This window comes from Gadus morhua, chromosome 18 (assembly GCF_902167405.1).
Source record: "Gadus morhua chromosome 18, gadMor3.0, whole genome shotgun sequence".
In the NCBI taxonomy this organism is placed as follows: domain Eukaryota; kingdom Metazoa; phylum Chordata; class Actinopteri; order Gadiformes; family Gadidae; genus Gadus; species Gadus morhua.
This window is the reverse complement of record NC_044065.1, coordinates 17,553,811-17,581,502: the sequence shown is the minus strand read 5'-3', so window position 1 is coordinate 17,581,502 and position 27,692 is coordinate 17,553,811. Positions and strand designations below refer to the sequence as shown.

General features: G+C 47.0%; 2 protein-coding genes across 2 annotated transcripts in view; both read left to right on the top strand.

Annotated features, from left to right (window-relative positions):
• The window catches only part of nhlrc2 (NHL repeat containing 2), a 29,329-nt gene extending 13,885 nt beyond the window's left edge, over positions 1-15,444 (top strand). The window contains exons 7-12 of the mRNA XM_030339966.1: positions 7,181-7,274; positions 9,423-9,654; positions 11,086-11,208; positions 11,347-11,556; positions 13,478-13,703; positions 15,028-15,444. Coding sequence (XP_030195826.1) covers positions 7,181-7,274; positions 9,423-9,654; positions 11,086-11,208; positions 11,347-11,556; positions 13,478-13,703; positions 15,028-15,314 — 1,172 coding nt within the window. The 3' untranslated portion in view covers positions 15,315-15,444. The remainder of the gene's footprint in view (positions 1-7,180; positions 7,275-9,422; positions 9,655-11,085; positions 11,209-11,346; positions 11,557-13,477; positions 13,704-15,027) is intronic.
• A 3,899-nt stretch (positions 15,445-19,343) lies between these two features.
• On the top strand, positions 19,344-23,198 carry adrb1 (adrenoceptor beta 1). Its single transcript, XM_030340026.1, has one exon. It carries the CDS (start codon positions 19,500-19,502, stop codon positions 20,718-20,720), a length of 1,221 nt encoding a protein of 406 aa, XP_030195886.1. The 5' UTR covers positions 19,344-19,499; the 3' UTR covers positions 20,721-23,198.
• Positions 23,199-27,692: the final 4,494 nt, after the last annotated feature.

The following is a 27,692-nucleotide window of genomic DNA, read 5'->3' as shown; positions in this document are numbered from 1 at the left end:
ACGAATGCTGGAAACACACCAGACACACCATGTGAAGTTATTTAACCCGATTATCGTTATTTATGAGTCTTTAGCCCAAGTGAAGGAGTTCAAGTACCTCGGGGTCTTGTTCGCGAGTGAGGGTACTATGGAGCGTGAGATTGGCCGGAGAATCGGAGCAGCGGGGGCGGTATTGCGTTCGCTTTACCGCACCGTTGTTACGAGACTCTGTCCATGCAAGTGAACGGAGCGTTCACTCTTCCTCCATTGGGAGGTGTTTCAGGCACGTCCAGTGGGGAGGAGACCTCGGGGAAGACCCTGGACTAGGTGGAGACCTCGGGGAAGACCCTGGACTAGGTGGATAGATTATATCTCAACACTGGCCTAGGAATGCCTCGGGATCCCCCCGTCAGAGCTGGTCAATGTGGCCCGGGAAAGGGAAGTCTGGAGCCCCCTGCTTGAGCTGCTCCCCCCGCGACCCGACCCCGGATAAACAGATGACGATGAGATGAGATCGTTATTTATATCCGAGATTATTTAATCTAACCCGATCTAAACTGTATCATGCACCCAAACACGGCGGCGTTTGGGTTTCCTACCTCGGACTCTAGCGCAGCCACATGCGCGTTGGGCGCGTTGAACCATTTTTGTGACACACAATGATCAAGCGTCAGGTTAGGCGCGTTAGCGTTATCCAACGCGAGTAACGCGGTTGGTGTGGCCGTACCATTAGTCGATTGATCCATGATGAATGCAACAATTGCCTCGCAACTGGCTGTTTATATCTAGCCGGTGCCATGTTTGGGTGTGTGTCTGTGCCGTAAAGCATTTTCGAAACTACAATCTGACTACATTTTCGAGGATACTTCCGTTGCGTCACATCCGGATTGTGTCGGTCCGAACAGAGCAAGTTGCATATGCGCTTTTTCACTGGAGAGGCGACATGGGTAAATGACACACCCACCAATCGACCCAGAAATGGATGCAGAACCATCAGCATAACTCTCAACCTGCATACTTAATGTAATTTTGGCTAAAAAAGTTGCATAGTGGGCCTTTAAGTCAGAACATGATTCAGGCAAACTGACTAGTTAAATGTGAGTAAAAGTTATATGTTAACCCTTGTGGTTATTATATGGATTTTTCACAAAATGTATGAAAAACCTACGTTTTTTTGCCACCAGCTACAGATAGCGTATAAAATGCAGAAAATAAATACATGATTTATGTATAAGATATACAAAATATGATTTGCCACAGTTGAGATCTGCCATCAATGTATGCTACATTATTTAAACTATGCATTATTGACCCATTCTACGTAAGAGCTTAATTTTGTCTCATCGCATGGATCATGGTGTGACTTGGAAACACAAGCGCATTAAAGGCCCACTATGCAACTTTTTTAGCCAAAATTACATTAAGTATGCAGGTTGAGAGTTATGCTGATGGTTCTGCATCCATTTCTGGGTCGATTGGTGGGTGTGTCATTTACCCATGTCGCCTCTCCAGTGAAAAAGCGCATATGCAACTTGCTCTGTTCGGACCGACACAATCCGGATGTGACGCAACGGAAGTATCCTCGAAAATGTAGTCAGATTGTAGTTTCGAAAATGCTTTACGGCACAGACACACACCCAAACATGGCACCGGCTAGATATAAACAGCCAGTTGCGAGGCAATTGTTGCATTCATCATGGATCAATCGACTAATGGTACGGCCACACCAACCGCGTTACTCGCGTTGGATAACGCTAACGCGCCTAACCTGACGCTTGATCATTGTGTGTCACAAAAATGGTTCAACGCGCCCAACGCGCATGTGGCTGCGCTAGAGTCCGAGGTAGGAAACCCAAACGCCGCCGTGTTTGGGTGCATGATACAGTTTAGATCGGGTTAGATTAAATAATCTCGGATATAAATAACGATCTCATCTCATCGTCATCTGTTTATCCGGGGTCGGGTCGCGGGGGGAGCAGCTCAAGCAGGGGGCTCCAGACTTCCCTTTCCCGGGCCACATTGACCAGCTCTGACGGGGGGATCCCGAGGCATTCCTAGGCCAGTGTTGAGATATAATCTATCCACCTAGTCCAGGGTCTTCCCCGAGGTCTCCACCTAGTCCAGGGTCTTCCCCGAGGTCTCCTCCCCACTGGACGTGCCTGAAACACCTCCCAATGGAGGAAGAGTGAACGCTCCGTTCACTTGCATGGACAGAGTCTCGTAACAACGGTGCGGTAAAGCGAACGCAATACCGCCCCCGCTGCTCCGATTCTCCGGCCAATCTCACGCTCCATAGTACCCTCACTCGCGAACAAGACCCCGAGGTACTTGAACTCCTTCACTTGGGCTAAAGACTCATAAATAACGATAATCGGGTTAAATAACTTCACATGGTGTGTCTGGTGTGTTTCCAGCATTCGTAGTGTTGATCAGCAGAGAAATAGTCCGCCAAGACGTTGAGGTTGCTTAGCAACCAGAGACGCTGTCCATGCAAGTGAACGGAGCGTTCACTCTTCGTCATAACTATCGAACCAAACATCCTTCACATTTACCGAGCGAACATTATGAAAGTAAAATGCACATTTCTCGCTAAAAATGTTTCCATAAACGCATTTAATGGCGTAACTATGTTACTATTTCCACCCAGAATAAAGAAAGATGTCGGCCGTATCCTTCTGTGCAAGGGTCACTACTCTCTGTCAGTGACGTCGGGTCAAGCTCCACGCTGATTGGCTATCGTCGCTAAGCGTCACGCGTTGAAAGTTCTGAACTCCGGGCGTGGTGCTTTACGGCACAGACCCCGAAACACGGAACCGGCTCGATATAAACACAAACAACTAAGGGATTGTTATATTCATCATAGATCAGCCGACTAAAAAGAGACAGAGAAACCCAATGTCGGAGGAACAGAAGAAGAGAAAAGGGAGACTGACCGACAGAGAGGCCAGACACGAGTAAACTTTGGGCAAGCTTTTCAGGAATAGCGTGAACTGAAAGAAAAAGAAGACTGCAAATCAGACGCCGACTCGGCCGTGTTGCTTTTGAAATTGAAAGTACCCTTGGGTGAACTTTGTCTTCGTGGTATTCTTGATGTTGATAGTCTCTGTACAAATGTGTTTGCTCAACCATTTTGTTGTGAGCCCTGTAAAAATTGTTTTCTCGACCGTTTTGTTGTGAGCCCTGTATGTTTCTAGCTTGCTTGGTTGCAACCATATAAACACCTTTGTTTCCATGGGTGTTTTGCTGTTCGTCCGTCTCGTCCCCCAGATACAGACTGAATCCCCGAATCCAGGTTCTTGTTTATTTAGATTATTATGTTGGCCAAACCTCTTACACTGATTGTTCTGTTCAACCTAAGATATAACAATTATAATCTAGGATATAAATTCTCCCCGTCAACTATAAAAAAGGATGGATTTATGTTTATTGCAATACAAATACACCATTTTAAAAATGTATAACCTTGCCTACACTTTATGAACATCTACTTCGGACATGGCTCCACGCATTCGCCGGCTTCTTTGAAAACAAATGCACATGGCTCGCGTAGAAGTGCATGGGGAAGGGTCGTCAACGAGTTGTTACGACAGTGTTGTGAAATATCTACTACGAAGCTGTAGGGGGCGCTGTGTAGAGAAATGTGCGTGCCAAAATCAAGAAAACAGCCAAGGAATGCCCGAAGTTGCATAGTGGGCCTTTAAAGGTTGGGTAGGTGATTTGCGAAACGCCAGCAGATTTTGAAAATACACAACTCAAATGGTCCTACCCCCTCTCCTTCAACGCTGACTCTGACTCCACCCATTCCAAGTACCTGGACGCGCAATCATGCACGAGCGCGAACAGAGATGCGCGAGAGCGAGCCAGGCTAGCTTAGGTTTTCGTTTAACAACATGGCACTACATTCAGCTGTAAGTTGCACCCAGTACCGCGGGAAGTAGGAGTGCTGGGGGTGCTGCAACACCCCCTATCCGAGGCCCTGTCTTATCACAGAAAACGATCATTTCTAAAAACTCCGGCCAAAGTGGAGATTTCTGAAAACGCCGGTTATGTGTTGTCGTGTCAACGGGGAGAAACGGGATTTTAGGTTCTGAAGCGTCACATTATGCACCAGGAAATGCTTAACGTCATGTGAGCGCCCGCTGTACCGTATTGGTCCGAATATAAACACAAACCCCATTGTAAGACGACCTATATTTGGAAAAAAGATTTGAAGACCAGATCCGTTTTTTATGAATAAATAAATTGTATTCATTGAAATAATATACGAAAATAAAAAGGCATCGAATAAAACACTGCATTGCCACTAAACAGTAGTGCAAATAGGCCGTACTGATGTGTACACCAAAGACTATTCCTGACACTCCTCTGCCCCGCTGTGTTCGCTCTGGCTGTGGTCGCTCCGAACTGTTTCGGCCCGTGGCAAAGCGAGTCATCCTCGCGCTGTCCAAGGCATTTTGAGACGCAGCATTTATTTAATGCTCATATGACCTAGTGCTGAAAAAAGGTTATATGAAAAAGTTGTGAGGGTAGCGGTGGTGCGTTAAACTTGTTCTGTGAGCAGCTGGATGTGAACGATCGATTTTCAACTGTCCGCGCATGCACTGGTGTAATTGAGCTGCGCTGCTATACATCTTTTTTTATCAATGTAACGAGTTGCGAGTCTAGTGCAGGCTGAGTTTTTTTTTTTCCCCAGCACCCCCTGCTGAGAATACGTTCTCGCTGCAATGGTTGGACCAGATGTTATAAACATTAAACGGTCACATAAATCATTACTATTTTTAGAAAATGTATGTTTGTTTCATATAATTGTATTGGAAGTCCTGGTTTTCACTAGGGTTGCCGCGGTGTGGACATTTTCACACCGAGTAATACACTCGTCTCCACACCGGTATTACCGAGTATAAACGGTATAAACTTTGAAACTAGGTCAACCGCCACACAAGCATCGGTTTTTAGACCCTTCTCGTCCTTCAGTTGCCGCCAACGTTCGAAAGCAGCGCCTAGGATTATTCTTGATTTCAGTTTTTCTCTTTCAGCGTTTTTATTATCAATTACTCTCTGAAAAAGAGTTTTCCTTCTCTTTGCTGGTGGTGGTGGTGGTGGTGGGGATGGTGGCGTCTTGTCTGCCATGGAAATTGTCTTCTACTGCTAGGTCCAAATGTGGATTAACTAGTTCCAGTAGCTACCGCAGGATAACAACAAACAGGAGCTTGCTCTGGGTCACGAGCTCTGGGTCACGAGTACTGCACGAAGGGGTCGCGCGCGGGGCGCGGGGGAGGGGGAGTGCAGTACGACCGTTTGATTGACGTACTTACTGTCCAATGCAACTCGGTGGCAATGGAAATGATTGGCTGGAGTTTTTCGAGCCCTGCCCGTTCCACAGATGATTGACTTGTTTAATTTTCATGTCAGTACTTCTAACTCAGTGGCTGTAAGCGGGTTATGATAAGGATTGCAAGTAATTTTGCAAAAATGGCCAAAAAAGCAAATCACCTATACAACCTTTAAGGGAAAACACAAAGGGCATCTTTTATTGACGGGGGACTATTATTATTTACTCAAACAGTGAATATTGTGGATAAACCACAAAAACGACAATAGCCTTACATTGGAATCCATTCAAACTTTTCAAGAACTTTCCTCTTCCAAATGTCAAGGCTAAGCAAGGCTATCCACATTCTACACTGAATGCCTGCAGTATATGATAATAATCCGCCGGCAATACTTCGGCCTTTGCATTACTGGTTTGGCTTTTGCGTTTGCGTCCTGGCTTTTGCCTTTGTCTTTCAGAGTTTGTGTTTCCCATTCATGTGCTAGTGTTTTTGGAATTTGCGAAGCCTTTTTGGATACGCTGTTTGTTCAACAACGGCTCGAGCACCGTACTTAGTCCCACAAAACGAATGGGAACCACTGATCTGATATTGAAAGGTTAAAATCATACAGTAGAAAAAAGTTGGAGCTTGCATCCAACTCCTATAAGATCACAGTCCAATCCTTCAGAAGAGCCGGTCGTCTCAAATGCAGCCTGAGCCTAAGCTGACCGATATCGGTTCCCAATCTGTCGTCGTTCCCACGAATGCTAGCCGACAGTTACCGCGATCGCAATCTGCGCTTAAAGACAAATTAGTGTTTTTTTTTTAATGAATTTTTCTTTTTTGTTTAAAGGGAGTCTTAGACTTATTAACTGAAAGTGGCTCATGTGGTCTTCAAAGCTCAAAAAAGGGATTAAAAGACAAAAGGATTAATTTTTTCACTCGCTAACTTCTTTTTCACTCGTCCATTTAGCTTTGGGAAAGAAGAAAGGAGCCGTCAGAATTATAAGGAGCCCACTCTCCTCAGGATCTCTTGGTCATGTCGTATGAAAGTAATTATTAATCTTATATTGCAATCTCCTGCTCCTGATTTAACCTCAAAGGAAGCAGAACCGCTGATATTAAGCTTTTATTATTTTGACCCAGGGCAAGTCCCTTTTTTTCATTATATTTTAATGTTCCGGAGCCTTATCAGTCTGTTGTTACTCAGCAGTATTGGGGGGGGGGGGGGGGCAGCCGTGACTGTTTTCTTTATCAGTCTGTTAAAAGCTTGTGTAAGACTTGGTATCAACAAACGCTGTCTCTGTTCACTGTGTTCGTCACTGCGGTCATCTGCTCCCTCTCGCTCTCTCTCGCTCTCGCTCTCTTTCTCTTTCTTTGTTTCATAAATATATATTGCGATGAACAAAAGGCAAGGCAAGGCTCATTGCTTAAGTGTAGCGTTTATTTGTGTTGACCTTGATCGTCGTAGATGTCTTACTTTAGCTTCAAATGTGTGTACGGGTTTTGAACCATCAAATCAATCGATCCCAGGCGCTGCATGCGGTGTGTGAGGTCTCACTACTGCCAGTGCGGCACTCTTCCCCATCGGAGACCCTTTTGCGGAAGTTACTCATGATGTTCTATCCGGGATATTACCGCACGGTAGCTTGGCATTGACGACTTATGTGTCTGAAGTCATTCATCGGCTTGTTTGAATCCAGTCAGTCTGAATGGATGACATAACAACTTCAATCCACCTTCAGCATGGACTCACTGTGTGTGTGTGTGTGTGTGTGTGTGTGTGTGTGTGTGTGTGTGTGTGTGTGTGTGTGTGTGTGTGTGTGTGTGTGTGTGTGTTATTTTTGTGTGTGTAATATTTTTGTTGTTTATTGTGCGTGTGTGTTCAGGCGGTATGGAGTGCAACGTGCTGTGGGTTGCCATGGCAGGCTGCCACCAGATCTGGGCTCTGTTCCTGGAGGACGGAGCGCTGCCAAAGGGAAGGTGGGAGACCAGACGCTTCACACCCCATAATAACCCCGCTCAGTGCAGCTCGGCTGGGCCCTGCGTCCCTTAACCCGTTTGATTCATTATTCACCCGTTTGATTTCTTAGGTTCATGTTGTTCTGTCCGAAGGTCCGTTATTCAGGGGGGCTTCCTGACCGCACCCTCCTCAGTGACATTGATCTGAACGCACTTAATTGATTAAATTGAGTAGATGAATCTATCTGCTGATTGACTAATTAGTAAAAACGTCAAGCTAATTACCAGCCGCTCCAGAAACGTTGGATACAATTCATCCCTCATACGTTGTACCTTATTTTTTTTCCCCAATCGAGTCGTTTGGTCAGTAGAACGATCCAATGATCACCCGTCTCCTTGGTAGATGTTGCTACTCACTGAATCAAATTTCCCCATTAATTGTAACGATTATAATGCAGGAAAGTCAGCTGTCAAGGCCACCACACGCAAGCACACTATGCAATGTAGTGTGATGTCAAAGTGATTGATTTGTGGAAGAAAAAAAAAAGTCAGAAGATCTCGATCCTTCTTATTACTTGAGCTATCGGGGCCCTGCACTTCAGAAAGACGGAGAGAGAAGCAGACCGTACGAGCCCCTCGCTAACGAGGGGGTCCACTCAGAACTGTCGGGGGGGTGATAGGATGGGTGGGCGTTTTGCTAATCATCTGTTGAGTAGAAGACGTAGGCGGGTGCCACTCATCGGTGGGACGTTGTTGTTCAGGCACAATGGGTCCCCCCCCCACTCACTGCCTGATGACAATATGATTCGCACAGACCTTAATCCTTAAGGGGGCTTTTGTCTCTTTAGTCCCAATGGAAACACAAACACATGTTTTGGTTTTACTGTCATCGTCGTGAGGATGCGTCGACACACGGGGAACGAGCCTCCACACTGTACTAGTACCCTGTATGTATACAGTGTACTGTGCAGGCGGGGAAAAATACTAGAGAAGTAAAGGTACATTTGAGGTGATTTCGGGTCATTAAGGAGCAGGTTAGAGGGGTTAAATCATCTTGCTCGAGGAGGCCTCCAGGTAGGTTACAGACACTGGGCTCTGAACCAAGAACCTTGTGACAGCAGTGTCCCATCACAAATCCTACTCTGCACACTGCACTATGTTGTACTCCTACTCTAGTCTGCACGCTTGTCTATAATGTGCTGTAATACTGTACTGTACTCTATCGCTATATGTACTATACTGTACTACAGCATATACACTAGCCGCGTTTACATGGCACATCTATTCCGCATGGATTTCTATTCGGAATAGATCTGTTCCTAATATGTGATCCGAATGTGCTGTATACATGGCAGTAACAAAAGTGTCCGTTATGTCTCTCGCGCACACCTGACACATCTCTGGACCGGCGGCGACATAACGGACGTCTTATCACTATTTGGCATTGTGAATTAGATTTTAATGAAAGCACAGCAGGAGAGAGCTTTTCTCTGCCTGCTCCTTCAATTAAGGAGGAGGACAGCACAGCTACGTGTGATCTTTATATTTACCCCCACCTCCGCCGCAATTAAGAGGAATTTGAATGCGAGTCCGCAGCCAAGACTGGTGGGAGAGAGTGGTCTCTCTAAATTGAGAAGTATTTTAACGTTCAGCCTGCAAAAGTACTAGTAGTAGCCTACTCATATACGGTTATCTCGGACGCGCGCGGACACTACGATACGCGAACACGTCATTAATAAACACCAATGTCCCGTCGCTTAGCAACCGGACACGCTTACCGGACTACTAACGGAGTGGTAACAAAGACGTGAATCAGGCAATGAATCCACTTTCCTTGACAGCGGTCAAGTTCGGTGTGCATAAAAGTACCGACGGAGCTCAGTGGACCAATTGCGAACTACTGCAGCTGCTCTAAGTTAAACCCCAATCTGTTCGGAATAAGTGTATACATGTCGATTTAAAACGGACTGCACCACCTCTTCTATTCGGCATAGAACTCTCTGCCAAACAGATAATTGTATTCCGAATAAGGCGTATATATGATCATTTTCTGTTCCGCATAGAAATCTATGCGGAATAGATGTGTCCATGTAAACGCGGCTAGTATAGTTGTGTACCCCCCTCAACTCTGTCTCTCCCCCCCCCACCTTTGTGTACCCCCCCCTCCAGCCCCTCCAAGGCGGGGACGTGTGTGCGCTGGGCGGGCAGCGGCAGTGAGGAGAACCGCAACAACGCGTACCCCCACAAGGCGGGCTTCGCCCAGCCCTCGGGCCTGGCGCTGGCCCCCGCTGGCCCCTGGAGCTGCCTGTTCGTGGCCGACAGCGAGAGCAGCAGCGTGCGCAGCGTGGCCCTGGGGGACGGGGCAGTGAAGGCGCTGGTCGGGGGGGAGCGGGACCCCATGGTGGGTGAGGGTTCTCTTTGGGGGGAGGGGGACCCCATGGTGGGTGAGGGTTCTCTTTGGGGGGGAGGGGGACCCCATGGTGGCTGGGTGAGAGTTCTATTAGGGGGGGGGTTTATGTTTATGATTCAGTCCTTTAGCTTTATGAATCCAGCGCGACGTATCAAGGGAGCACTGAGGAAAGGGAGGCCTGCAGTGGATGTGGGAGTTCTGGTGCTGCACAAAGCAACCTTTGTTTGGGTTTGTGGTCTGGTCTGGTTTGGTTTTGGTTTTATAACCGCCTCATCGGTTTTGTGTTTTAGTTTTGTAACACTTCATTTTGGATCGTGGTTTGGTCATGGCTTTGTAACCGTTTGTTCGGTTTTTGGTTTTGTTACCGTTTGATCTGGGCTTTGGTTTTGAAGTGCCCGATTTGTGGGTTTAGCTTTGTGGGTTGGTTGTGGTTTGTGTTCAGGTCATGAATCCGTATTGGTTTGATTGTGATGTGGTCGTGGCGGCTGGGTCTGATTGTCAGGAATGCAGAGAGCGAGGGAGATGGAGAGAGCTCCGGCTCCATCGAGGAGATTAGAACACAGGAGACGTGCGGGCAGTTGGACTGACTTGAAGAGAGCAGAACCTGGCAGAGAGCAGGACGCTAGGAGGCCAACTGGCGAGGTTAGGGAAACAGACCGCTGGGATAACACTGTAGGAATGAACGAAAGAAACACTCACAACAAGGCGGGCTGCCGTGGGAACGTGTCAACTCGTAGAATAACAAGACCACTGTATAACAAGCCCCTCAGCTCCACTGGTGACGGGGAGCAGTGCGGCTAATGAGCGGTTTTGTTTGTTAAATCGGCAGGGAAACGCTTCAATTGTCAATGCTAGCAAACGCTAGATTAAACTCGTGCCTCCTATATGAGGACGTGGTTTTTTTGTACGTGGATTTACAAAGAAGCGGTGTGGGACTCCCCTTGTGGAGAACCCGATGGCGACACGATTCAGCATTTTAAGCGTAAACCCAGATTTAGAAAAGACAGAAAAAATTTCCCTGGTCCATTCCCGGCGGGGTAGGAGGGGAATTCCTGCCAAATCAATTTGCATAAGAATGTAACAATAATCAAATGTAGACTATGTAAAGGAAATGCTTTATTTCATCGCCATAACAGCATTTTATATTGATTCATTATATTGTTACAAATATTATTTAATTTATTTTCTTTACGTTCTCCTCTTTCCAACTCCCTCTCCTCACTCTTCCATTCCTCCCTCTCTTTCTCCCTCTCTCCATCCCATCACTCTCCTCCCCCCCTCACTCTCCCCCCCATCACTCTCCTCCCCCCCTCACTCTCCTCCCCCCCTCACTCCCCTCCCCCCTCACTCTCCTCCCCCCTCACTCCCCCCCCACCTCACTCTCCTCCCCCCTCATCCCCCCTCCCCCCCCCCCTCCTCCAGAACCTGTTTGCGTTCGGGGACGTGGATGGGAAGGCGGTGGACGCCAAGCTGCAGCACCCGCTGGGTGTGGCCTGGGCGCCGCAGCGCAGCCTGCTGTACGTGGCCGACTCCTACAACCACAAGGTAGCCCCGCCGCACGCTAGGAGTCGCACACCAAGCAAAGCTTCTTCAAGCTTCCAATGTGTGTGTGTGTGTGTGTGTGTGTGTGTGTGTGTGTGTGTGTGTGTGTGTGTGTGTGTGTGTGTGTGTGTGTGTGTCCAGATTAAGGTGGTGGACCCCAAGAGCCGGCAGTGCCGGACGCTGGCGGGGACCGGGCAGTGTGGGGACCAGGTGGGGCCGGCGTTCTCCGAGTCGTGCTTCAACGAGCCGGGGGGGCTGTGTGTCGGGCCGGGGGGGCGGGTGCTCTACGTCGCCGACACCAACAACCACCGCATCACCGTGCTGGACCTGGACACACACACTCTCTCCCTGGTGGGTTCCTGTGGTTCTGTGTGTGTGAGGGAATGGTTTTAAACATCTTTCCCTTAGCGCTACTCGCTCAGTACTATCCTCGGTCTGCCCAGTTGGGGTTTCTAAAAATAGACTGCAAAAGTATTTAGAATCATTTGCCTACTGCGCTTGTTTTTAGTGTTCTGTGTGTGCACTTTGTTTCTTTTTTTTTATTGTTTTTAGCATTTTCCGTACGCGTTTAATGTCAGTTTTCCCCAATCTCTCTGCATGTGTATTGTTTGTGTGTGATCTGTAAAATAATCCGTACAGCGCTTTGGCACTAACCTCTCATTTATAAAACATAGGATCCATATTAAAAGTGTACGTGCGCTCCAAAGCAAAAAATGGCATGCGCACAAAAGAATCCAGACTTATAAAACCCGGCCTATGCACACCTGCAGGCAATTTTCCCTTTGTAAATCACCGTCCACCTGGAACTTTGTGCACGTGGACCGGCCTCGTGGTCTGCTGCCTACACGTCCAACCCAGCCGTTAATGGACAAGGTAAAACACCATGAATGTGGCTGCGTGTCCATGAGCCAGCTGATCAACGGTGCCTTGTGGAGAGCCACGTCCACCGCCCAGAGAAGGGTGTTTATGTAACCGAGGTTCTTGTGGGTGGAGGACGGAAAGCAAATGTTGTTTGCTGGCCACGCCGGCGTGGTCCCAAACAAAAGAAAAAGGCAGCGGGCGGGGGGGGGGGGGGGCACCACCACCACCACCACCACCACCACCACCACCACCACCACCACCACCACCACCACCACCACCACCACCACCAGCTGCTGCTGGGCTGAGCGGTGTGCCCGTGACAGACAGCCCAGGCGGCTTCACTGCAGCGACCACAAAGGGCTATATTATATGTCCAGTCACTCACTCATCTTCAAGCGCTTATCTGGGGTCGGGGGTCGGAGGTCAGCAGACCTAGCAGGGGGCACCAGGGCTCCAGGGCTCTGAGAAGGATGTTAGCGCTATTTTGTGGATTGCTTTGGAGCTATTTGATGCTCATAATCAAAGTAATGCTAGGCTTCTACAAAGGATGTCAATCTCTGCACTCCGGGGATGGGGAGAATGATGTTAGGATAGTGCTGAGGAAATATGGAACCGACTGTGGGTTAAGATTCAAGCTTAGGTTTCGGCCAAAGCAGTGTCTTTACCAACGCAGTGACACGCAGTGTCTCTTGGGCTGCCACCGCAGCCCAAGAGACAAATGCGTTTCATTATTTTTGTTAAAGGGAAATGGATGGTTGTTGGAGAATATGGCTCAGTAAACGCGCACGTAAACGCGCACGTACAAATAACGCTGATTGTTATAATGCCGTGGATCTAAAATTTCCATTTGATATTGAGTTGAATTAAATGTGGATGAGGCGACATTATACAAGGACATGTCATCCATTAACACACGCACACGCACACACACACACACACACACACACACACACACACACACACACACACACACACACACACACACACTTTAACACTATGTAAAGTGCTTTGGATACCTAGTGAAGTGCTATAGAAATCCAATAAATTATACGTGATTTTGAATTAATTATACTAACTGGCTTTCAATTTACCACCTCACCATCTGCATCTCCAATGTGTATGTACGCCTGTGTGTCAGAGTCAACGTACAGGAGACCACGTTCAAGATTGTTTTTATACATAACACATTTTGCATTGGAAGTGGCCATCGCCTCTTTCGGGCCCGTTTTGTGTGCAAGCAACCGTTATATATAAGACCCTGTTTCTTTTTTCATGGCGCTTTATAAATAAAGTTTGCTTGAAACTTGAAGCATCCAATCAAAGCCCTCCTGGTGCTCATGCCCCGCCCTTATAAGCTGTAGATGCATCATAACCTGCTCCCCGTCCTAACCCTCCATCCCCTCCTCCCCAGTTCCCCATCTCCCTTCCCGACGTCACCGACTCGGGGCCCCCGCGTGCCCAGCCCGGAGCGCCGAGCACCAGAGCCCCCACGCTGCCCAAATCGGCCCCCCACATCAAGCTGGCCCCGGTGGAGGTGGCCCTGGGGCAGAGGCTCAGCCTGGAGCTCAGCCTGGAGCTACCGGAGGGGGCCAAGCCCACCGAGGACGCCCCCAGCTTCTGGAGGCTGTCTGCTGAAGGTGAGTCCGGGACCCCACCTCAGGGAGAAGGAAGGGGGCTGGCTTCTCGGTGGATTCTAGATTGCGTGTAAATTCAGAATGGTATAAAAATGCAACTTTTGGTTTGGAATCAAGCTTAATGTATTGAGTAATGCATCAACTCTGATAGTAAAGTGGATCACCATCGTTGGTTAAAGTTGTATGCTTTAAGACACAGGGTATTCTAAGGTACCAAACTTCCTAAGAGATACAGATAAGTAATTAACCCTCCATTGTTTTGGAGGTGACTGTCGGTGAACAATGACGTGGAAAAGCAGCTCCAACATCGTTTCACCTTCACACTAGACAGACGCATTGCATGCAGCCTGATACTCAGCCAAATGAAAAGCCCCTTTCACCCTCCGGATCTTGGCCAAGATTTACTAGCAGAAGGACGATTCAATAAATGACCATAAATAAATACATAACCAAAGGGCTTTAGTGTTTTAATGTCCTTATGACATGTGACGCTACACACGCTAGCCTAACGTTAGCCTCATAACTACGTCACCCTGGGGGTTAATTTCTTATTGGACCAGATTTTGAGAACGCAATACATATTTTCTCTTTTAGTTTATATCATAAACATTTATATTACCCCAAATAGAGAGTCAGGGCACATGAAGCCAGATATCAAACCAATCGGTGAATCAAACTTTTTGACACGAGTGTTAATGTTTGGGGGACTGTACTTGCATCTCGTGGAAATGAGTTGGAACCGACGAACTTGTCCTCTGTCTGCGCGGGCGGAGCACAAGGTCAGCTGTAATCCTGCTCCGTCTGAAAAGGGCAAAATCAATGGAAATGGATTTTGCTGCTAACTTCCCCCAAACATCCATCCACCAAGAAGGCCAACCCTGGAAGTTGTTCTTTCCCCAACACCTGCAGCATTCTGTATTCCACTCTGAACAGGCCTTCAGTTTCGAGGTGTGAGGGCAGGGCCGAACACAGGTGTGTCTCATGATGTTTACCACAGAGCTGCATGGATATCAGGGGTCCTCGTTAACGGGATGAGCTTCGCCTCTGTTCACCCGACCGTCACACATCTGTGATGAAGGCCTGTTCAATGAGTCAGACTGTACAGGGCGACAGTCGCATCCCATCCCAATGGTTTAAAGAGGATTAGGAGGATTAGTCAGAATTATGACTTTTTTAAATTCAGAATTCTGAGTTTAATCTCAGAATTCTGAGTTTAATCTCAGAATTCTTAGTTTAAACTCGGAACCCTAAATAAATTCACTTGTGGGCCTAATCCCCTTCAATACATTGGTGGCGAGGGTGCTCATCCGGTTGCCCCGTCTCCTAGGTAACGAGTGGCTGCTGGAGGGCCAGTCCCTGGGCGGCGCCATCGTGGACGTGGCGGCCCCGGTGTCGGTGTCCCCGCGGCTGCCCCGCGCCCCCCCGCCGGGGGTGGACCCCGACCTCACCCCCTCCCTCACCCTCAGTGTGTGGGTGTACTTCTGCGTGGCGGCGGGCGGCGCCTGCATGATGAAGGCCGCCTCCTTCTGCCAGCCGCTACACCTCCTCCCCGCCCGGCCCGGGGAGGGGGAGGGGGAGGCGGTCACCGTGGCGATGACGCACGCCTTGTTGTAAAAGGTTCTCGCTTTGTGTCCCGCTATCTCTGTCCCTGACTTTGTCTCGCTCTCTCCGTCTCTCTCTCCCTCTCCCTCTCTCCCTCTCGCATTCTCTCTCTCTCTCTCTCTCTCTCTCTCTCTCTCTCTCTCTCTCTGACTCTGACTCTGTCTCTCTCTCTCTCTCTCTCTCTCTCTCTCTCTCTCTCTCTCTCTCTCTCTCTCCCTCTCCCTCTCCCTCTCCCTCTCCCTCTCCCTCTCTCTCTCTCTCTCTCTCCCTCTCTCTCTCTGACTGTGTCTCTCTCTCTCTCTCATTTTCTCACCCTGACTCTCTCTCTCCGTCTGGTCTTGCCTGTTGATATTTCCTGATATCATTGTTTTTCTGTCCGTCTCTCTCCAGAATATTTATGAAGTCTGACGATAAATCTGTACGAACCCTGATAATCCGTATGAACCCTGATAATATCACCAGGAATTCTGGTGCACCATGTAATGCCAAGTCGATAGAATCTGTATGTGTCTCACCCTCGTTTAACCAGCCTGATACAATTATACCAAACTGTCATGAATCACCTTTCCAACATTAACCAGCATCACCGTTGGACGTCATCAGCGGCTTACAGTGTCAAATATAAATCTATAAATCTATTGTGCTCCTTATAACTCTATAAATCCTTCCCAAGGGTTTAAAAGGACAAAAATGATAATAGGATTGACAATAGGTATTTTATTTAATGTACGTTATGCAACTCTATAAGTCTTCCATAATTTGTAAATTAATATATTATATGATTGGGTGTCACGGTAGCTATGTAAAGTAAGTAGGTCTTCATTTGTCTAATAGGCTTACGAACTTGTCAGCTTTAACTGGAGATGTCTGGGATTTCCGCCCGCACGCTTTAAATGCTCCTTAAACATGTTTCCCGGCATGTGTCCTTGAGTTTAACATTACGGTGTACAAACAGTGTTGTTCTTGTTGTTTTTGTGCAGCGGTTCGATCAGGGGTTGAGCACGACTAACACGTTTTGTATTGTACTCGCCCCTGTTCAAACTGTGAAAGCACAGGTCCAGCGGATCAACAGTGTGATGCCCATGGGCACTACGTCAGCCAATCACGACTATGGAGTGCCATGCAATGGAAAGTTTGCTCTTCCATTCTTTTGTACGATGTCTAATCCTTTTGTGGGTGTTTTTTATTTTTTTTTATTGTTTTGTCCGCTGAACGTTCATGTTGTCATGGGGACTGCGCTGCAGCCATTTTGCGTTTATATTCTAATTACGCCTCCGGCACGAAATCCCAACTGTAGGATTCCCTGCCCGGTACAAGTGCCTTGGATGACGATGCGTGTGCGCGCGCATGTGTTATGCTAGATGGAAACAAAAATGTCTCAATAATGGTTTTAAAAGCAATAAAAAAGTAAGTGTTTCCATGTTGGAGGTGATGTCTCATTCCGTCCGATAGCGAGGTTGGGGTGGGGGGGGGGGGGGGGGGGGGTTGTTTCTCCTGGGATTGTTTGTTTCCCAACCGTTTCTCTTCCTCTCCAACGCCTCACTACTTCAGCGCCTCCCTCCATTTTCCATCTCTCTAATAGTGCGCCGTTAGCGATAGCGATGGAGCAATGCATTTTTAATGGCATGTATTTAACTTTACCGCTGGTTGGCTAATGATAGATAGGTCACACACACACACACACACACAGGGGGCGAGAACACTGGAGGGGGATGATTTAGGGAGGTGTGTGTGTGTGTGTGTCTGAAGGGGGGGGGGGGGGGGGTCCACGTGGTGCTTGCTATCTGGCTGATCAGTCCTGACGGCACAGTGGCACCAGACAGGTCTGTAGCACGTTGCCCGCAGCCCAGACAGCCTCTCCGCTCTCCACATGTATGCCATGTGTCTCAGGAGTCATTCATGTCTCCCTTGGCTCTCGGTATTGTACACTTTATCATCTACTTTTCTACTTATGTAGTATTGAAGTATATAGACATATTGAATCATTTTGTTATTGTTTTTATCAGTTCAGAATCTGATGGAAACCTTTGAAAAAAAAAAAAAACATAGATAGTTAAATACACATTATTAAAGCTAGGGTCGGCAATTTGGGGAAATCAGGCAGGGAATAAGCCCTCCCCACCATTCTGGCCTCTCTCTAAAGCTACTCCCCCAAAACATATGAATAGCTCGCTAGCTTTAGCCATTGGTCTGCCGAGCCTTGTTGGAGACTCAACTCCTGCGTAATGAGTGTAGGGGCAGCGTCCAATCATTTAATTTGGGCCGAATGAGGCCTTCGACAGCCACAGACACCAGCTTTTAAACGGTTAATGGACTACAGTGATACAGCGCTTTTCTAACCAGTGGCCACTGAAAGCGCTTTTCAATATTGCCTCACATTCATGCACACATTCACACACCGATGGTGGTGTTAGCCACGCAAGGTGACAGCCAGCTCATCGGGAGCAGTCAGGGTGAGGCGTCTTGCTCAGGGACACCTCGACACTCAGCAAGGAGGAACCGGGGATCGAACCAGCAACCTTCCGGTTACCAGCCAACCTGTTCTACCTCCTGAACCACATGCCGCCCAGTGAGGGGCGGCATGTGGTAATGTAAAGAAATCTTTACATTCCTGTGGCCTCATCTTTCCTCCTCTATCCAGTGAGGGGGTTTTACTCCGGCCCACCTGCCATCCACTCTCCTCGATCCCACGAGGGACAGGGCTTCAGCGGTGAGAGCTCCTGTTTTAGGATCATGGAGGGTACTGGAGGTGAGAGTCTAAAACCCAGCACGTCCTGTGGAGAGCAGAGAGAGCGAGGGGGTTAAGCTGGCACATCGAGAGGCTCCACCTCCATAGATAAAGTGCAGGTCTAAATATAGCCCAGGCACGATGAGGACACACTTATGGTCATTTTTTGGCAAAGATGAATTTCAAAAATCCATGATCCAGCTATGATCTAATATCCTCTGAGGCAAAATGGTCAATTCTTTCTCTCTCACTCTTTCTCTCCCTCCCCAACTTTCTCTCTTCCCCCCAAACCCCCTGTTTACGTTAACATCGGGGCATTTCGCAAAGTCTTGCGACTTACAAGGGTCAATATTTTAGCACATTCATGGTCTGTTGCCCTCTGCTGCTGGAAGCACCGGGCCGCTCATCAAACGGCGGGATGTCAGAGGTCACTGGGATTCATCTGGGTAATTAGGGACGTGACATAGTGGTTCTCTGTGGCTCTCAGCTGCCCTAGGGTAAACGTCAGTCTTCTGGTTGGGTTTGTTCTTCTGGGATTGGTTTTAAGAACCAACTTCCAACCTCAGAGATGGAATTTCCCACATCTATGTGATGGCAAAATAAACCTAGTACATATTAAGGTATTATGAATAGGCAAGAAAACTGATTACAGACCATCTATATGCAACTCTCATTCATAACCGGATATTGTGTGTGTGTGTGTGTGTGTGTGTGTGTGTGTGTGTGTGTGTGTGTGTGTGTGTGTGTTGTTTGTGTGTGTGCACGTGTGTGCGCGGGTAAATATTAAATAGTATTTCTTAATATGATAAAATAATTGAATGTGTCCATAGGCCTAGGCTATATGTTTCCATTTTTTGATTGTTGATTGTTTCATAAAACACACCAATGGAAAGCATTTTTATTCATGGACTGAATTAATGCTCTTGGCTTCTCTTTAGTGTTTGGAGTAGGTTTTTTGTTGTATGTTTGCATGCAACACAACATTTGAATGGGTGACTTTATGAATTTAAAGTCACTCTTAGGACTTGCAGGTAGCTTGTTGTAAGCAGAGCAGTGCGTAAAACAGGTGCTGGTAGGTTTAAGGCCACCAGAAAACCTCGATATGACCTTATCAAGCGGAAAATGTTCGTATTTACGAACTGCGTTCGTTATTATTAGCCTGAATGGCGAAGGAGTTCGAGCTGTCCTGCTCGGGCTCGTTGTTCAAATATCCAACTGACACGGCGGCTCGCGCATTGGCTCTGTAGTGCACTGACGTCACTGCGGCTTATAATGTCCCGGAGCGGCTCACGGGAGGAAGAAGAGCACGAAAGCGCAAGAGTGGCTCCAGATGGAGCTGGCGCGCGCTGGGAGTAGCAGCAGCACCATCAGGACCATCGGAGCTCGCGGACGCACGGCGCCGACGGCGGAGCAACGCTCGCTTGCCTTGATGTCCTCGCGCTGCCTGCACACACACAGCGCGAACCGTCATGGGGGAGGGTGGTCTCACGCAACTCGCCAACTTTCCCAATGACACTGAACCCGTGACGGCAGCGGCCGATGGTGCCGGTGCCGCGGCCGCCGGCGCGTCGGAGCGCTGGGCGGCGGGGATGAGTTTGCTCATGGGCTCCATCGTCCTGACCATCGTGTTCGGCAACATCATGGTCATCTTGGCCATCGCGCGCAACCAGCGGCTGCAGACACTCACCAACGTGTTCATTGTGTCCCTCGCGAGCGCCGACCTCATCATGGGTCTGCTGGTGGTGCCGTTCGGCGCCGCGCTCGAGGTGCGCGGCGCATGGTTCTACGGCTCCTTCTTCTGCGAGTTCTGGATCTCGGTGGACGTCCTGTGCGTCACGGCAAGCATCGAGACGCTGTGCGTAATCGCCATAGACCGCTACGTGGCCATTACGGCGCCCTTTCGCTACCAGAGCCTGCTGACCAAGGCGCGCGCAAAGGCGGTGGTGTGCGCCGTGTGGGGCATCTCCGCCATGGTGTCCTTCCTGCCCGTGCTGATGCACTGGTCCCGGGACCGCGAGGACACCGCGTGCTACGAGGACCCCGAATGCTGCGACTTCATCACCAACCCCGCGTACGCCATCTCGTCGTCCGTCATCTCTTTCTACATTCCGCTCACCGTTATGATCTTCGTGTACGCGCGCGTGTACCGTGAGGCGAAGAACCAGCTGCGGAAGATCGACAAGTGCGAGGGCCGTTTCCTGAGCGCGCTGCAGGGCAGCACGGTGTCAGCCGCCGCGTGTAAGTCCAGCAAGAAGCGGCCGTCCAAGATGCTCGCGTTGCGCGAGCAGAAGGCGCTTAAGACACTGGGCATCATCATGGGCACGTTCACGCTGTGCTGGCTGCCCTTCTTCATCGTCAACGTGGTGCGCGTGTTCTGCGCGGAGGTGGTCAACAAGAACCTCTTCGTGTTCTTCAACTGGCTGGGCTATGTCAACTCGGCGTTCAACCCCATCATCTACTGCCGGAGTCCGGACTTCCGGAAGGCGTTTAAGCGGCTGCTGTGCTGCCCGAGACAGGTGGACCGGCGACTGCACATCAGCTCGTGCGACCTGTCGCGCTGCTCCGTGGGATTAGTGAACACGCTCGTGCCCAATACGCTGGAGATGTGGTCGGACTGTCACGCGCTGGACAACAGCGACAGCAGCTGCGAGGGAGGCGGGAAGCTTTCCCGCTCCGAGTCGCAGCTATAAACCGACAGGACAGGAAAGGACAGGTTGGACCACCGGAGCGCAGACGAGGCGCAGCGTCTGGTCGGAGATGTATGGCCACCGGGGCAGCGCGTGGCAGGTTGGACCACCGGAGCGCACACGAGGCGCAGCGTCCGCGCGAACAGGTTGGACCGCCGGAGCGCAGCGCCTGTCGGTCTCATTTCTGCCTTTCGGTACAGAGTGGCACATCGCACATAGGAGCCGATTCACGCTGAAGACGCTGTCATTTTAACTTAAACTTCTTTGTCTTTTTGTATTGTACTACTACCAGATGTAAAGCAGAGTGCACGTTGGACGCTTCGTTCGTCCCCAGGAAGACGTTGTGTTTATTGGGTGTAGAAAAAACGTGTTTACCTCATGGCCAAAAAAACAAGTGCAACTTGAACTATTTGTTTATATTAAACATTTTTATGTAAATAACATTTCTATTTATTTGACTTTCCTACAATTAAATAATTGGATGAACACACAGACTCCGGGATATGACAACATATCATTTATATTCGTATATATATTGTATTCTGATTGATTCATATTCAATATCATATTCATATCTGGTAAGCCCCGCCCACATTTTCCCTCCGTCTGTCTGTCTGTCTCTGTCTCTCTCAGCCTCAAGTTAGCTACTTCTGCATCGACACTTTGGATTATGCCAAACACACATCAACTCTGATGGAGAGTTATCAAGATGTTGATCAGAAAGTCTTAATAACTCCCAATATGAACATGTAAGAACTATTCCAGCCACTTCTAGATGTATAATTAAAGAGTTTCTTGTGTATTTTTGGTTTTATACAGACCATTTACATCTGAAAACAAATGATTGATTGATATTGCCATTTTATTAGTTAATTGGTGGCCACTGGCCAGTGTACCTGTAGTAACACCGGGCCAGCAGGGGTGATGCCCCGAGGTTAGCCATAAACACCACGTACAGAGCTAGCTTACTTCTAAGGACGTATTGCCAAACCAACCACACAGGAACAATGTTATTCGAAGAATTGGTTAAATCACTATTTGGCAATTATTTGACTTCAGTAACGAGCTAAGGGGGCTTTCTCAACTGGAAGTGTTGTTCTTACAACTATAGCCTTCAAACGACAGACCAGTAACACTTCACATACATAGGCTTTAACTAACAGTTAACTAACTGTTAACTAATGGCCTGGTATTCATTGACAAATGGTGTTCATTTTAAATAAGGTAATGGAGTTCATGTAAACTAAGGTATTCCTTTCTTCATTATTTAATAGGGTTAGGGCTAAGCCTAACCCCTATGCTAATGCTATATAATAATGCTTATACCGCATTAACTAATGTTAATTAATGGTTAATCAACATACCGTCATTGTCAAGTGTTACAACGGACCATTTTTTTGATAAGTTTGTATGATTGCTCATTTTGTATGGACCAAAAAAAGGCATTATATGATGGACACAATTGGTCGAAAATCAGAATGTCAGACATCTCTGCTCTGCTTACCAGGACGCTGCCAATCACTTTGAGTTTCGACAGTTGGGTAAACGTGTCCTGTTGGGATGAAACTGTTCTGGTTTTCTGTTCCCATGATGACTTAGAAATGGTTGTTTTCGGTAATATTGAGGGGTTGATTTAGGTAAAGTTAAAAAAGTGGTTTAGGTAAAGGGATTGTCAAGGTTAGGTAATGAGATGGCTAAGTTTAGGTATAATATAAGAGATGGTTAATCTTAGGTATTGGAGATGGTTAAGTTTAGGTATCGGGTTATAGATGGTTAGGTGTTGGTATCAGGTTATAGATGGTTGGGTGTAGGTTTCAGGTAAGAGATGGTTCAGTTTAGGTTTCAGATGGTTTAGTACAGGCACTTGTTTTGAGACGGTTGCGATAAGATGTGACTTTGGTGCGGTTGAAACCAGGGTAAAGATCTGGGGGAGTGCAATGCATCATGGGATTCATTTCCATAACAGTCAGAGAGACATCTTGATTTTGGCCCACTTTCATGCCGATGCCTTCTTCCCCTTCATCAGAACAAACCCTATCCAGCCTTAATCCTACGGAAGAATGTGTGAGAGCTCTTTCTGCTTGGGACTTTTCAACATATGAATGGTCCCCCTGACACATCCCTCTTTGTCGTTGTTATGCACGTCAGCGAGACTGCTGCACCTTTTATAAACTGTCCCTTGTCTACGAGGACTTTTGAGGAGACACCAACTGTAAACTATGAAGAACATGTGAGTGTGCTTTTTGTGCGGCGTTGAGACTTTGGAGATATACGCAAACATCACACTGTCGGCGTGTAAGTGTTGTGGTATTTGGTTGACGTAACGGTGTGGTTCCTTGTTTGTACCGAAGCGTGAATTAACTTCATTGTGTTTAAAACCAAAATGGTGGCTGTTGCCTTTTTTTTCACTCTGAATGTTCTCTGCGTTTTTTGTCTTTAAACACCTTTTATCAGCTGTTAAATAAAAATATGTTTGTTATAAAACTGTAAGTTCTTCTCAATATGGTGTGTGTTATGTTATGCAATGCTGGTTTGGTGTGTAACTCGAGCGGACACACACACACACACACAAACACGCGCACACGCACACACACACACACGCACACACACACACCAACATGACCTTTCCGCAAGGTAATTCCCTCATGGTTTTTGCCTCACCACTCTCACCTTGCGGCAAAAAACAGTTAATGTTTTGCTTTAGTGCCTTGCTCAGCAGGTCTTTGGCAGGACTGAGTTACCTTCTGAACAGCCCAGAAGCTCTACTGTCAGTGGTCAGGATGGTTCCAGGTCACAAGAGATGCCTGCCTTGCATGCTGTTCATGGAGTTTGATTACCTGTGGACAGAATGCAGCACGGTTATATAATATCTCTCTCTCTCTCTCTCTCTCTCTCTCTCTCTCTCTCTCTCTCTCTCTCTCTCTCTCTCTCTCTCTCTCTCTCTCATATATAATTTTAATAATGACTTTAGTCATCTTGGGACTAAACTGCCCCTTTAATAGCTTCTATTCTTGTACAAAACTATGAACCAAGCGTCCAAATCGTAGATCAAGACGTGACCCATTAGATCATTCCTGACTATTGACTGTAACCCAGATTAAAATGACCAGCCGCTCCGTGATTCCCTTTCAGTAAAGTGTTCCCTGTCTCCATGCTGGCAGGCCTCCACCACCACCCTGCTCTGCCACTGAGCTCCCTCCCTTTGTAAACCACAGGTTCCTTTGTGTCTCTGTGTGGAGGGAATATCAAACAGCACTTATGTTCTGCATTGCATTATGGGAACACCTGCGTTTCCCCATCCCTCAGCCTGGGAATGGGGAGAACCAGCTGATCCAGCTGCCCTGATGTTAGCGACGACAATAGCATGTAGCTCCGGCTGCTTTTGGGGCCCCAGTCTACTGGCCGAGGGCCAACTCATTGTTAAGCATTAGTGCATTGGCACGGGGGTCCCTATTTGGGCCGGGCTGGTGTGGTGATGCAGATAGAGTGGCCTTATCACCGTCTCATAACACTCGTTATGTCCAAATCGCTCGTGTAGCGGCAGACATTTTGGCCCGGGGAACGACACGAGGGAAGGGATTTGATTTAGTGGTTGTAATGACCCGTGGATGTGTAATGGGAGAGCCATGATGAGGGTAACCGTTGTGACCGCTTGTGTGACCACCAGAGCGCACTAATGATGAGTGTGTGTGTGTGTGGGGGGGGGGGGGGGGGGGGCTAAGAGAACTCACTGCTTACTTCTATTATGAGAAGCAAGACGGCTTTCTGTCGGTCCGTTCCGCTTGAAGCTGCTGATTTATGGGTTGTAGGAGCTGGTAGATAAGAGCAGAGAGGGACAGATTTGTTTTTGTTAAATAAATAAAGTTCCCTCCTTCTCCGCGCTATTTCTCCTTATGTTCCTTCACCAATGAGAAGTGTTTTTGATAGGAAAAAACACTTCTTGATGGGATGCCCTGATTTGTTCAGAAATTAGCGGTCTCAATTTGAAATCATGGGATATATGTATTTTTAACCTTTATTCATTTGTCACACTTTACTAGTAACAAAAAAACGTTTTAATAGTTTTTTAGGGACTATATCTAATCGGATAGATCTAGTAACTCAAAAAAGTACAAATCTTTATTTATTGATATATTTGTTACTAAGTTTGATACTAAATGCTTTGTGAGAACATGTGCCCTGGTTGACACCTCGCTTTATGGCAAGCTTACATTAAACTTACATTTTTATTATAGTATCTTTTGGAATATTTACTCTATGGCACTCCAATTATAGCTCCTAAATCTCACCTACAGCACCTAAAGCCTATAAACATGTAAATTAAAATTAGTTAGTACAAATTAATTCGATCTCAGGATAATAAATATATATATTGTCCTCAATTGGTAGAGAATGACGGGTTAGGGGTTTGATTCCCACTAGGACATAATAACTGGGTAGAGAACTATGTTAGGAAAAATTGCTCGCACATTTGACATGATGTCCTGAAATCTTTTTCTAGAACATTTCAGTCCAGAACCAGTAGTTTTTCACTGAAAAACACGAATATGTGTACATTTTGTTCCTGCAAACACATCAAGCCTACCATACGTAGAGGCTGTCAAAGCCACGAGAGAGAGAGAGAGAGAGAGAGAGAGAGAGAGAGAGAGAGAGACACACACACAAAGAAAGACACACAGACACACACAAAGAAACAAACTCACTGGCATTCACTCTACCAATACGTGATGTTATTTGTTCCCCTGCTGCTCTCTGAACTCGGCCCAGGACTCAAGCGTCATACACACAGATATCAAAACAAACGTCATACATAGACGGCCAGTCTATGTTCATGCCCTGAGCTTCCAAACATAAACACAGTCAGTTCACATCGTATACCAGGTTGAACGGCCTGTACCAGTGGCTGATATTGAGCAGTTTGCTCAGATAAGTCCCTTCGCTCCACACACACAAACACAGAAGAAAAATGGCATAATTCAACGTATATATATGTATATATATTGTTGCCACGCCGCTATTTAACAGCTTTGTGTGTGTGTGTGTGTGTGTGTGTGTGTGTGTGTGTGTGTGTGTGTGTGTGTGTGTGTGTGTTTATGTGCAAAGGTACTCACTCACAAGACTATATATAATATGTATTTTCTTTAGCAGCACCTCCTGCCATGTGTCTGTCCAGGGTGGTGTGTGTTACGTGGCCTCCTCTCAGTGTGTGTGTGGCTACTGCTGCCGTCCGTATGGTCTGACTTGGCGTGGATCACTCTCCATCTGCCAGGGCCCCGTTTTGAAATGTCCTCCTTCAACAAGCATCATGTCCAAACAGCAAGTCTGTGTTCACGCAAAACACAAACAGAGTTGGAAGTCACCTCAACAGACATCAGAAAACAGGAATCAGGAAATAGGTTTTGTCATAATAGTTTTGGGGGAAAACCGGTGTATCTCATGATGTAAATTAGGGGTGGGAATCTCTTGGCACCCTCACGATTCGATTCGATTCTGATTCAGAGGTCAACGATTCGATTCTAAAGCGATTATCGATGCATCTCGAAGCATTTTTTCCATGCGGGATTTTCCAAAAAAAATATATACATCTGAATTTTCTACTTTGCTAATCATTTCCTACTTTCGTGATGATCATTAAAGAAATCAACTGATTAATTACCTTATCTTATATTTTATTAGAGAAAAAGCTTTTGTCACAAATATGACTTTCTATGACCAATGCAATAATAAATGCAGCTTGCATTACAACACACTATGGAATTAGGTAAAAATAAACAGATTTAGTTTTCTTTTCTTTCTAATCTTTCTTTTCTATGTCATTAAAGAAAAAGATGCTCTTAGTCAATTATAAGAATAAGAACTTGTTTGTCGTTCTTTTGTCTGGCTGTGAGTTTGCGTGCATGCTATGGTAAGGTGAATCGCAATCGCGTCCAGACAAAACAGGTTGGCCAATTCACATTGAAGATAAATTAAATTGTTTTAAAACTACTCAAATTATCCCTCTCTGTCGAACAGAATGTTGCAGGAGGCGAACAGATTATTATTTTATTTTTATCAATTATTAATTTATCTGAATCGTGACGGAATCGTTCTACACAGAATCGCAATGCATCGAAGAATCGATTATTTTTCCCACCCCTAATGTAAATGATGGCCCCTGGCTCGCCTACAGACCTAGTATTAACTTAATGAGCTGTTCCTGTTTTGGTCTATTGTGTATTTACTGACCCAGTTAGCTTACGCACAATTCTGCAAATGATGATACATCAACCAACAGTAGATGTTGAACTCATTGCTGCTATTAATCACTTTTTTTACTTGGAGTGTACTTTGTTGTGTTGTGTTTGATTACCCCATCTCAAATTAAATCTAACCTAGATTTATTCTGAGATGCTCTGCACACTCAACTTGTTCTACAAACCTGCTCATGCACCACTTCTGCACAATGTTTGAAGTTACTCCAGTCTTTATTGTAGTCAGCCTCATGTCCAAGTGGCTTTGGCTAAAAACATCTGCTGAATGGCCAAATGTAAATACCTATAAGGATAGCTGTAGGACTACTTTCAAATCGAAGTTTCCAAGCGGTTCATTTTATAGTGACATAAACATGACATGTTTTACACCCAGGTGAGAGTGTGATAGCTATTACAAGCCGTTTTTTCTAGGTGGACATGCCCATTTGTGATGTCAGAAGAGGCAGACATTCAAAATCGCTTGTAATGGATAATCACACTTACACCTGGTGGTATAATAGGTCACCTTTAATAATTCATGACCCTTTGTGAAGTCGGAGTCAGCCCCCGACCGCACAAATAAGATGGTCCCACCCATCCCTGCCTCCGTGCATGGCCGCTCTGCGGGATTAGTGAAGAATTGCTGAGGAATTACAGCAAACATAACGTCTGTCCATCAGTCAGTCAAACTGCTATTCTGAGGAGTTTTATTAATAAAGTTGTTTATTGCCTCGGAGATGTCACG

What these genes read in the sequence shown, in the direction of transcription:
- adrb1 (XM_030340026.1), top strand. Translation starts at nt 19,500, where the DNA reads ATGGGGGAGGGTGGTCTCACGCAACTCGCCAACTTTCCCAATGACACT.